Below are 13,052 nucleotides of genomic sequence, written 5' to 3'. Positions count from 1 at the left end.
ATATTGATTACAATATATTTATATATCTCTGTGTGTGTGTGTGTCCCCACACCATGATACGGGTCCATGAGCACACCATCCCGCTTTACTGGTTCATAAATCATGAACATTTCGGATTCAGCAAGTAGTCCAGTCCTGCTTAGAAGCCCAACAATACAAGGTATAGTGCTCATTTCAGGTTTGGAGCCGAATGGACACAAGCAGGTACATAACGAACCCCAATAAAAGATACGTAGTTAGGACCCGTTCCTGCAATCAGCATGTCATGAAACACAATTAGAATTTAGAGCTTCTTTACTTACATTCCAGGTCATGGAGTCCCGAAAAATCATATCCGAGGACACTTTTTTATTCGTAGCTTTGATGTTGCCATTCTTGGAATGCATAATGACCAAAGCATACTCAACAATTGTATGGTCCTTGAAACCTGACTTCTCTTTACGTGCATGCAATGGATCTCCAAATCTCAGCAAAACATAACAAGAGGCTAGAGCAATGGCAAAAAAGTATTCATTCAAAGCAAATTGTCAACCCATAACAATTTTTTAAATAGCCCAAGGACTTCCAAAGTCTAGCCATAATGTGAGCACCCAGAATCAGAGCGCTCCACAAAACTATATTCCTTTCACTCATTCGATCAAACTGTTTTAGGGAAATAGAATATTTCATTACATTCTGAGTAGAAATTGATGAGTGAATTGATCCAAAATATGAAGTCAATTTAAAGGCATGACTACTTGTGATCAACTGGTCGGCATGGACTTCTTTTCCTATCTTTTAAGAGTTTAATAGGATCAAAAGGAGGAGGGTCTGTGACTTGGGTTGGAATGGCAATGCATGGCACGAACAGCAAAGGTAGGAGAGGGTTAGTCGGTGGTCTTGGACGCGGCCGACTCTAATGTTGCAAGCCAAGGGTCTCCTAATTTAGTTTATAGACGAAGCAGGGGACATAAAAGCATTAGTATTCGCTTCATCAAAGTTATCTTCAAAATTTGAAAAAAAATACATCTGAATTTTACTACGTACAAATAAAATGACGTACTAATCTGCATATCAATATTGATTCTTTCATATTTAAATTTTAAATTAGTACTGTTTTCAATAAACTTTACTTTTTGACCAATCATATTAGATTAGTACATATATTAATGCGCGGTTGTAATTATAACTAGATTTTTTAAATCTACAATATATAGCCAACATGCAACCGATACCAGAAGACCAGAAACAAAAAAGAGAGGGGTACTTGGACGGAACTTTAATTGAATAAAATTGTGGTTTGGTCCTTCTACAGTATATAGCCAAAAATGAAAGTTGAGAGTAATTTACTGTAGCTCAAAGTGTTGAAAACATCCTTTTGGTGAGTCTAATGCCAGGAGTTTTAGCATAAAATTCATCAAATAGTAGACTACACCTATATTTGGCGAAGCCAATGCCATGCTCTAAAATTGTTTTCGTGATGTTAATTCCAAAGTAAACTTTGCTTGGTATTCCTATCTTATATATATATATATATATATATATATATATATATATATTCTAGAACAACTTTATTACATTTTGTACAAAAACCATATTTTAAATTGAAGAATCGCACCAAAAATACTAAACTAATCAGGTTTCATTTGTGCTTAGATATTATATTTTTGAAACACAAACGTCACCCTTTATTGATTTCGAAATCACACAAAGAAGAGTAATGAATACTTACCAGCAAACAATATATATATATATATATATATATATGATTATATCCCAATTCAATATATAAAAGCGAACGTAACATCTCGCAAGGTAATATTTCTACGTTGCAACTCAGGCAGAAGTTCTATGTGAAGGAAACCCGCCTTTCCCGATCAAACTGCAAATAGGCACTGGTTGAGAAAAGCCCTGCGAAGCCCTTAGACAAACAACCTTCAACCGCACATGGAGACTTGGAGGAACATAATGGACTGTTGTGTCTAACAATTTCCATGCAATCATCTGTAGCATTCCCTGGTGGATTATCCACCACCCAGTGCGCTGATTTATGAGCAGTCAGCCTGATTCTCTTGAAACTTAAAGCAGTATCCAGGTCTGTTGACTGAGGGTAGAGGGTAGTTAGGGACTCCATTTCATCTTGTTGAGGGTCCTCGGGTACCTTCCTCTTCAACCCAGGAAAATCTCTCAATCCTGTGACAAAACCAACGAGTTATTGGAATTTGGACCACAACTCATAATTCATTCCCATACAAGCCTGAAATTTACTCCCCAGTGAAATGGAACTCAACTGGTACTTTCGCAATAATTGACATACCAGGAAGAGGATCATCAACCATGGAAGACTGGGATTCTAAATCACCACAGTTACAGAAGAGGTTAGTGTTATCAATGGTTCCTGAAACCCTGCAAGATAAAAGACGGTCATTGATTCTCTAATGGCATTAGTCAATAAAAAATCCAATTCGAAAAGTTTCTCTACTTTTCCTGTGCATTATAATGACCTGGCAACTGGCAAAGTTCTTATTAAAAAAAAGTGGACTGCCAAATAAGAGCCCTATCTAGTAAAATGGTCTACCACCAGGACCTCCAAACCTTGCAGCTCTTAGCTACATCACCAACACAAATCAAACAAAATTATACACATCTTCAACAAAATCAAGGGGAAGCTTTTCTTCCCGCTCAAGCTCCCAAAATATAACTATAGAATTAAAAAATCATTTTTTACTGCAAGGTTACACATGCCTCTCATGGCTTTTGAACCTTAACCTCACCTCCAACCCATTCTTGTGGGAGAATGAGGTCCCACAATACCTCATTTGCACCCCAAGTCAAGTAATTGCTCAGGATATGTGTCGTTCCAGGTTTTTTTCCCCTTAATCTATGGGTAGATCAACTCTTTCCCATCAATACTTGGCCTCCTTCTTGGACTCTTGATTTTCCATCTTGATCTCAATGCATATGAAAACACCAGGACAGATATTTAAAACTTTGTGCTATCACTTTACTAAGGTACTCCCAAGAATGGGGAAAGGAGAGTGCTTAAGTTTGCAGACAAACAATGTGTCAGCCAGAATTGTTACCCCTAATGGTTGGACAAAGGCTTTTATGGATTGGGTTTCAGAATTGAGATAAATGCATGTTCTTAAAGAAGCATAAGGAAAGTTAATGAGGTCACATTTCAAAGATGAACTACAGGCAAAAGTTTCAAAAACATTTATTATTTGGTACATTCACATCCAGAGAGAGAATTTGTCATTTGGCAAACCTGTACATATGCTCAACGAATTCATCTATTAGAACAGGCCAAGCACCTGAAAAAAAAAAAAAAAAAAAAAAAAGCATTACTTTGATTACCAAGACAATCTTTTTCCCCTTCTATATAGACAGAACCAAGTCCCTCTACCAAGCCAATAAAACAAAACATTAAATTCAAAATCAGAAGGAAGTTCAAGGACAACAAGTGGAACACTAATATTTGCTATGCTCACCTCTCATACACAGTCAAAACCATTAACTTTTCACAACTGTTAAAACTAAGGGAAAGCATGACACATACCCCATGCAGTTCAACACTTTCAGGTTTTAAGAGTTTAGTTTCAAAATGTGAGCATTTGGTACCCCGGTTTTCAAATTTTGACCCTAAATTACTCAAAAAACAAAAGAACCTCTGATTGTTTAAAAGATATTACCTCTGTACACTCCTTTGATTGGAAAAAAGAAGTGACCAGGTAGCCATTGCTCATGGTGGGTGGTAGCAGTGGGTGATAGATTATTATAGCAGTGGGTGATAGATTATTATAGATTCCTTTTTAACCCAAATATGCTGTTTGTTTGTTCGTTTGTTTTTTTTATTTATCAAATCCATCCTATGCAACCAAAGTTAGTCTTATTCTAGAGCCATTATATACTTAAAGTTAGATACACCAAGCTTCAAATTTCAGACACAGTATTAAAATTGATCCTAGCCATAAATGACAAGCAACAAGTTTGAAAATTTATGTCTACAAAAATCTAAGATGACTCTTGACTGCTTGGATCACATATATCCAAAGAACCAAAAATAAGTTCAAGAGATCATACGAAAATGGTGGGGTTGAAAAGCTAAAGATCAATGATACGACCTCTCGAATGAAATATTTTTTTTATAAGTACCTCTTGAATAAAGTAATCACACAAGAAAATGCGAATTCACTTTTTAGCAGACTTGAGTGATATGAGTTCAAGAAGCTTGTATATGTTTGCTTCCACCAATAGGTTCTTTTCCAACTGGTGAAAAACTTCTTTTTTTTTTTTTGATTGGTAACTGGTGAAAATTTTGATATACACATATACAAGCAAATATCAGATTCTAACTCCCTTTTTTGTGCTTCACGAACTAAGGGCCCATTTGGATACTTAGAATATCTCAAGTATATCTGTGATTAGTAGTGAAATGGTTTGAGTTAAGATGTTTTATTAGGTTTTGGGAAATATGAGACAAAAGGTTGAATAAAAATATTATAAAGTAAAAAAATTGTTTGAATATAATTTTTTGATATTATTTTGTTTTGAATTTTGCAAAAGTAGTATTGTTTTTTGTATTTTGTTTGGGAGTTTGGGAAAGTTATAATGATTAGATGAAAAAGCTGAAGATTTGAAATTGAAAGTGTTTTGTGTTTGAGTGATATTTGGGAAGGATATATCTGAGAATACTTCAGAACATTTGTGATGCCAAATGGAGCCTAAACCAGCATCTACTACAAAGGTAGAGCATGAATTGATATTTCAAACTTCAAAAGCAGGAAATGGAACTAGCAACAAAATTAGGATTATTATAGACAACATTTTCAACATATAAGCGATGGAAGTCAGATATATACTGCCATGACTGTTTCTTGAGATAGAACCAAAGATTTGGTGAAAATTAGTATACCTTCAGGATCATACCCTTCCAGATTTTCATGTACACACCGGCTGAAAGATAAAACTTGCTGCCAAGTATCCTCGGAGATGTTATGTCGTTGATTTTTCTAGATGAAATTCAAGAGATTAGTTTTGAAAGAAATGCACAATAGTAGTAACTGTTCAAAAACAAATTTCCATAACAGCCAATACATTTGATTTTATAATGCTGAGGAATTTTTTCTACATCAAATTATACAAGAATAAAAAAGCATGGCAAGCATCAAATGCTACACTTTGATTACCTCAACAAAGTCACACCACTGATTAAGCAGTCGAAATCTTCCAGCTAATACTAGTCTCCATGCAGTAACTGCCTTGCTTACAGCTGTAAACCATTTGCCAAAAAAAAAGAGGCAAAAAGACAAGAAACCGCCATCACAATACTTTTTTTTTTAATTTTTTTTAATAAGTATCACAATACTTAATTTAAAAAAACTCATCACAACAAATAAGACAGTCAAAAAAACTTACTGATGTTCTTTTGACCATTTTCACGGCAGATGAAGAAAACAAAGTCATAGAAGCGGGCAAATTCAGAAAAATCTACCTGCATATAGAAGATGTCAAGGTAAAATTACAATGTGCAAATCACAAAACTAGAAGACACACCCAACATATCAACATTAAAATAATAGGAAAAAAAAAAGATCGAAAGCACTTCATCTAAGATGCCAATGCTTTTTCGAAGATATAGTTCAAGAACTTCAAAGAAACGAAATCTCACCACCAAGCCTAGCTGCGAAATGAGCTTGAAAATTTCATCAAAAATTGAAATCCTGTCAAAGTAAACACAACAACAGAAAAGGTCTCAATGCAATGCTACTATGTTCATACTGTCTCTCTCTCTCTCAAGCATGCATTCTATTTCAGTTTCCAGACCCTCCTCCTATTTTCCTTAATAGTTCATGAGTTTGGAAACATAAAGGCAAATAGCTTTTTTCCCTCTTTTCATATTTACCGAAAACTGTTACAATACAGTTTAACTCAATAAATTGAAACATTACCGATATACATTTCAGCCCCTACAAGCATCCCACAGCTCAGGCATGTGCTTCCGCCAGCCTTAAATTAATCCAAATTAATCTCTACCCAACTTCCTAAAGGAACTCCAAGTTTTAAAAAGCTGCACATGCAGCTTATATGGATTTATACCTTGTATCAACCCTAGACTCCACTGATTTTAGGAGCTGTGTCAGTTCATCCCTTGAAGTTTTAGATGGTTGCGATTCATCATCTTGTTTGTAGCTCTCTTGCCCATTAACATATGCACAACCCGATCTAATATCTGTAATAAAAAGTCGATAAATCATATAGATGATAAGAATTATTATTTTCGACTAATAATTTACAAGGTGAGTTTTAAATTCCATTAAATTGATATCACACACAATTTAGAAAATAGGACGACAATGGGGGGAAAATATCTGATGTGTCATAAAACATAATACATGACAACATGAGTGTTCTGGTAGAACTTCTGAAAACAAACAATCAATCTCTGAACCCAATATCAAATCAAATGAAGCAATCCCTTTCAATGAAGCAAAAAAGGCCCAGCTAAATAAGGAATTTACTGAAGGGGTTCTCCCGTTCACGGATCATGGATTAGTATGGAGATTTCCATTCCCGTTCATTCCTTATCTTTTGCAGTGCAGAAATTAGGAATGAAGAATCAAAATCAAAATCAAAGATTGATAGATTACTGTCAAATGATGGGTTATGCAAAGAGAGGGATTTGAATTCTCAGCAAACAAAATCCTATTTCTCTCTTTCTTCTTTCTCATACAGTTAAAACCCATCTAAATCTCAAGTAACAAATAGTTTGATATTAAAAGGCGCCTTTTCCCTTGGGAAACACAAGACATTGAAAAGATTCGTATCCAATGTATTCACGGAACAAAGATTAACAACTCGACAAGAACTTAAACATTAGACAATCACATACTTGACGAGTAAAGACAATAAAATCTATAAATTTCTCAATACATGGATCGCATTGTATGGATCTTCACATGATGATTCCTCAAACACACCAATTACCAAAACTTCTTATCAATCTCAGCAAAACTGAGATTTACCACTTCTGGAGCCTCAGAGTAACAAAATATACAAATAGTTCGAGAAATGGAGAAAATTATAAGATAAAAGGATATATTTCCCTTTCCCAACATTTCTCAGCGGCCAGAAGCAGCTTAACTATCAACCTCAGCTTAAACAAAAGCATGTGACCCGAATTGAAGATGATCGAAACCCATTTCCCACACAGAGCATCACTATCAACCCAGCTAAAGAGAAGCAGTAAAAACGAGACAAAAAGGGAATCTTTTAGCAACATGTGTTCAGGAAAGTTGGACACGTTGTTGTTCAAAGCAATTCGATAAACATCTGAAAATTGAAACCCATAGTGAAAGAATTGAAGAGGGTGAGGAATCACCACAGTAACGTTGGTAAATCTCGAAGATGTCGAATCGGTTCGACTTCGAGGAATCCATGGGCCACGTGGTTCGAACTCCAGCGAGCTAGCGTTGTCGGTGGTCCGGCAAGTCGAAACCCTATACGGGACTGGAGAACAAAAGCATAGGTGGAGAGTCTCTCCCTCTCTCTCTCTCTCCCTCTCCCTCTAAGTGCAATCATACGCAGACAATCGGATTTTCGGCCATATATGTAGCTGCATTCTCACGGGAACCACATCAACCTGTTAACTCTTTATGTTTATATGTACAGTAATTTTACTATTTAACAGTGTGTCCGTAATCCGTATTCCTAACCTTACTCAAAATAATGTTCAAAATTCCCAATACCATATCATTAATGTAAATCTATTTATTTACGAAAAGCAAAACTATATTTCTTAAAGATAACATAACGTTTTCAAATTAATGTCATAGAATCTTCTTACAAAATATTCCAATGTAAATTTATTTCTATTTTTCTCTAATTTTAAAGAAAAAATTGTGTTGTTTAAAGTCCCGGAGTTAACCGGACGTGGGTTGAGGGTGGGCCGGTAGATGGGGGCGAGAGACTTGTTTCGTAGTTGTATCTAACTCATCACTCATGCGATCTGTGGCTTCTTAGCCATCGAGCATAATTCTGGCTGGGCCAATGCATGCTACACATCCACAGCCAAGCGACCTAACTTAAATCCAATCGAAGCTTCCTATTAGGAGCTACGAAGTTTATCGATGCTTTTTGAAGATCCTAAGATCTCACCGGTTCTTAAATTGGCCAACTGAAGCTGTACAAGGCATGACCCAAGTTCGGGGCCTCGGGCCCCTCATGGCTGCAGTGCAGTTTCTAGTTGCTCATTTTTGGCAGCGCAGTTCACGATAAATCAAGCATCATACCTACCTATTATAAAAGAAAGATTTATAGAATTATGGAACAGAATTCTATTGATGGAACAGAATTTCGGTTTCTATTTGTAATTCGTACCTCTTAAGATTACAATGCTATTTTATGGTTACTTTATTGTATCTAAGGGTAGGAAAAAAGAGGACATCCAAAATATGAGAAAGACAAGTTTTTAGGTCCTACAAAACAATTTTGTGATCACCAATAATCCCCACAAGAACAGCTCCCATCTCTGAAATGGTGGAATCTACTGGCATCCCTCGCAACAATTTCACGTCCAGTAACCATGGCTATTAACTTAATCGCATTATGGCAATCACCACATATGCGATGGCTCTGCACAACTTGAAGTGGTGTCCAATCTGGAGTGTTGATCAGCCCAAAAGCTATCGCCAGCTTCTCACTGTGGTACAACGAAACCCGCTCTTCCTGGTCAACATCAGGAAGCAAATATTTTCTCCCAGGAACGTAACCATGCTTTGAAATCTCTATCATTAAGTGGTCCACTTTCTGGTAAATCTCTTTTGAGTGACGATTGGTTTTATCTCCGGAAATGAAAACATGGGGCTGCTTTTTAACTTCAATCCAAGTGCATGCAGGAAGCATTCTCAAACCCTTTCTTCTTAAGGTCTGAACAACAGCAGCAGCTTCCTTCAATTTGCCAGAGCTGGTGTATATATTTAAAAGCACCACATAATTACTAAGCTTTTCAGGCTCCATTCCATAAAGCTTCTCTGCTGCAAATTTTCCAAGCTCTAAATTCTCATGGACTCGACAAGCAGTCAGCAAGGCAGCCCACATGTTCGGTGTAGGCTTAAATGGAGCATTTCTTATCAGTGCAGAGGCTTCATCCAGAAGCCCCTCTCGACCTAGCAATTCAATCATGCATGCATAATGCATTGCCCGAGGCTTAATCTTGTGATCCCTACTCATTGATTGAAAAATTTCCCAACCACGTTCTGATAGACCTGAATAACTGCAAGCGTATAAAACAGCAAGAAAGGTGACATGGTTGGGTATCATTCCCTCCCGAAGCATCCGTTCAAACACCTCAATGGCCTCTTCTCCACGGCCATGATTACTGTAGCCAGCAATCAGGGCATTCCAAGATATAACATTCTTTTGGGGCATATTGTCAAAAACATGGCGGGCGTCTTCTATACTTCCCCATTTGCTATAGAAATCAACAAGTGCCGTGTTCGCTACAATATCTAACCCAAAACCATGACGAACTAAACTTGCATGAGCTTGCTTAGCATGCTCCCGTGAAGCTAACCTCGTACATATTCTTATAATTATTGAAAATGTAAAATGATCCATTTCAACCCCAGAATCACGCATCTCATAATACATACCAAGAGCTTCATCGCTATAACCGTGAAGTGCATAACCTGCTATAATGGAATTCCATCCTACCGTCGTCTTCTCCGGCATCTCATTAAAAACATATTGAGCATCTTCAATGCTCCCACATTTACTATACATGTCAATTAAAGCGCAAGACACGAAAATATCCTCACCGACACCCATCTTCAAAGCACACGAATGGAACTGTCTCCCTGCAAATATGCGACCCAAGCCAGAAGATGCCCGAATCATCATAGCAAATGTTCGTGACCCAACATCCGAAAACTCCTCCCACATGATAAAAAACAGCTGGAATGCCTCAACATAATCTCCAGATTCCACGAGCCCCCCAATTATCGTATTCCAAGACACTAAGTTCCTCTCCGGCATTTCAGTAAACAGCCTACGCGCATCAATCATCATCCCACATTTCACATGCATAAGCAACACCCTGTTCCTCATATACAAGTCCAATTCAAAACCATTACTGATCATAAAACTAAACACCCTCTTAACCCCTCTAATTGACTTCAAACCAATGCATGCGCTCACCAAGGAGTCATACGTGCTAAAACCCAATTCAAAATCACCCTGAGACTCCAAGATCTCAAACAGTTCAAGCGCCTCCCTGTACCTTTTGTTCAAAACCAACTTCTCTATCTGACTACAAAGGCCAGAACTAGGTTTTCTCACCCGCGTTTCTTCCAAAACCGTTTCTTTGTCCTCACGAACATCGGTTCTGGAAGGTTTCGGCTTCAGCCGTGTGTGAAGCCCTCGTTCCAGTGAAGAACAACTAATCCTATCAAATGGGCTCCTCCATTTCCTCCTATGGAACGAGAAACGATACCCAGAAAACAACGACGTATTCGTGAAAAGCTTATGCTTACGATCAGAGAAGGTGAAAGGAAAACTACAAGTACTTTGGATCTGATCCAGGGCTAGGCTTTGGTAGCGTAGGAGTGGGATCTCCATGCTCAAATAACAGAAGCAAATCAGTGAATAAAGGTCGTAACAGAAGCTGAGAAAAAAGAGTACTTTGAGGAAGTGTAAATCGATCCTGTTTTCTCTTCATATTGAAATGTGTGATTTGGACAAAGTGGTCTCCGGGAGGATCAGCATCGAGGACTCCGCCCGAGTAGGTAGGAGTTAGTTCCGAGAATCACCATGCGACTTGAAATAAAAAGAAAAGAAAAAGAGAATAAACTAAAAAAATAAAGAATGGGCCGGTGGCTCACTAAACGTTGCGTTTTCTTTTCTTTTATTTTTCAAGTGACTTCAGAAAATGTGAAACGCTTGGGGCAGGAGCCTCCTATGAGGAGCTGTTGTCGGAGACGAATAGGGAGCTGCCATATAAGAGGTTCATCAAGGATTGGATTTTGACGCAATGTAGAGGATCAAACCGAATGGCTCTCTCTCTCTCTCTCTCTCTCACATTCCTGCTCTCAATCAGCATTCTGTCAAAATCGATTTCCCCTTTCCTCCTGATCTCCCCTTCCCTCCCGATCTCCCCTTCACCAACTTGCGAGATAATGGTCCTAGGTTTAGTGCAGTGAAATTTTTTTCATGCAGAAAAAAGTCCAGAGTCCATACTAATCTCTCAATTATTTGAATCTATTTTCCTAATCATTTTACCCTTTTTAGGATATGCATCCTTCACTTCCATAATCTATCTTACTCATTTTCTACATCGTCATTTGCTCTCAATTTAACAGAATTACTTTATTAGTCTAGTCTTTCACATCCCAACAGCTATTCTTTCATCAAGAAAGCCAACAAATTCCTTTCGGAGGTCTATAAAGCAGAAGTCTTTAAGCATACTAAGAATAATAAACAACTGGAACAATAAATATATGGGAATTTCCATTTTTGCTCTTTATTTCAGTATATTCAATATATTTTCATTTCAGCTCAATTGCTCTCCAACTAAATCCAAGCCCACAACTAGGAAAGACAACCTTTGGAACAAGAAGAAATAGAAATGAACTCCATGTGTCAATAAGAGGCTCCTAACAGATGTCGTGAGTAGAAGAAAAGCAAGTGCAAGTTCCTTCCTGTACAACTTATTTCTCTTCTTCACAGAAGGGACGTTTTGCTCAACAATTCTAAACCAGATTCAGAAAGCCTCTTGAGGATCTTCTCATCGCCTGAAAACTTGGACCCCTTCTCAAAAAATGCCAATAAATCTAATTCAGATGATCTTCCTGTCTTCTTGCCAATATTACGGTCTCAGTTTCATGGAGGAGGGAGAGAGAGAGAGACCTGGGACAAACGCAGAGACAGAGAAAGGAGGGGGGTTTTGGTTTGAGGGAGGGGGGGGATTAGGGGAGGGGTTGTCACGACAGAAAAGTGAATCCCCTATTGCACCGATTTGAGGTTTAAAATTGTAGCCCTTACGTGGCACTACACTATAGATCTCTGATAAATGAAGCTGATAGGAAGCACCGGTGAAAAGTTATTCTCTCAGAAAATATATATCCGTCTGGGTAAAACTGCGTCCTATCTTGCAGTTTTCTTTGATTGCAGGTTGTAATGACGTGGACCCACTCATGCTCAATTTTACAGTGGGATAATGCTATATTAGGATTCTATTTCTTCAAAGAATGGTTACTCACACGTTAATAAACATTTTAACATGTTAAACAACAAGTTCTTCTCAAAGGCTGAGGTTGATAGGCATTCATATATGTTATGCTAATTTTTGTGTCTTTTAGATCGTTACAAACCTAATTATTAATGAAATAATAACGGAAGCCTTTTTCAAGTCCATATTTTTCTTGGCTGGAGCACCAAGTTTCATCAATGTTTTTCTAGACAATTATATTTTGAGCGTTATCTTGAAAGAAGAGAATAGACAATATGATTTCACGAAAAAAAAAATACTTTAACCATAAAGAATTTTATAAAAATAAATTTATAAATTGATATGGTTTGACAAGATACATTAGATTGTAAAGTTATTTTTATCATATAAATATATATAACGTATCATATGAAATCACGACAATTTGTGAATTTATATTTATTAGATTCTTTGACTTTAAACACTTTCTCTTCCATGAAACTCAAACTCAATGGTCAACAGAATATGAAGAAAAGAACAGAATAAAGTGAAGCAAACATGATCACTTTTATCAGTTTGAGAATACTTTATAATAGTGCTAACAGAGATCAAAAGTCAGTGTCCTCCAAAAACAACCGGACGTGGTTCAAGATGCCAAATTGATTGCCTTAGAGTTGCCGTACGCACGAGAACATCTATGTAATCCTTCAAAATGATGGAAGAATTTTCCATCCTGATATACGTCTATATACCTGAAAACATCATGCAATACACCAAAAGGCTGTCCGCAGGGGAACATAGAATATGTTTTCAGCCAGCACGCCACATTTCCCCCCTCACCTTCATAATTACCACTGCAGGGGCACCT

The 13,052-nt window shown here is 37.3% G+C and overlaps 2 protein-coding genes across 3 annotated transcripts; both read right to left on the bottom strand.

The window, feature by feature from the left end:
• Nucleotides 1-1,643: 1,643 nt before the first annotated feature.
• Nucleotides 1,644-10,809, bottom strand: LOC122302448 (defective in cullin neddylation protein AAR3). 2 transcript variants are annotated; one of them, XM_043113709.1, is made up of 9 exons: nt 10,660-10,809; nt 6,079-6,211; nt 5,651-5,702; nt 5,398-5,473; nt 5,169-5,251; nt 4,895-4,991; nt 3,248-3,293; nt 2,297-2,385; nt 1,644-2,172 (listed from the first exon to the last, which is right to left on the bottom strand). In XM_043113709.1, the coding sequence occupies exons 1-9, from the start codon at nt 10,694-10,696 to the stop codon at nt 1,829-1,831; spliced, it is 957 nt and encodes a 318-aa protein (XP_042969643.1). In that variant the 5' UTR covers nt 10,697-10,809; the 3' UTR covers nt 1,644-1,828. The 2 variants fall into 2 exon arrangements, with proteins under 2 accessions (XP_042969643.1, XP_042969642.1); XM_043113708.1 differs by lacking the exon at nt 10,660-10,809 and adding an exon at nt 7,361-7,633.
• LOC122302447 (pentatricopeptide repeat-containing protein At5g50390, chloroplastic) lies at nt 8,301-10,653 on the bottom strand. Its single transcript, XM_043113707.1, has one exon. The coding sequence runs from the start codon at nt 10,594-10,596 to the stop codon at nt 8,476-8,478; it is 2,121 nt and encodes a 706-aa protein (XP_042969641.1). The 5' UTR covers nt 10,597-10,653; the 3' UTR covers nt 8,301-8,475.
• Nucleotides 10,810-13,052: the final 2,243 nt, after the last annotated feature.

Source organism: Carya illinoinensis, chromosome 3 (genome assembly GCF_018687715.1).
Source record: "Carya illinoinensis cultivar Pawnee chromosome 3, C.illinoinensisPawnee_v1, whole genome shotgun sequence".
Classification (NCBI taxonomy): Eukaryota; Viridiplantae; Streptophyta; class Magnoliopsida; order Fagales; family Juglandaceae; genus Carya; species Carya illinoinensis.
Note: the sequence above shows the minus strand (reverse complement) of the source record. Positions and strands in the feature narration are given on the sequence as shown.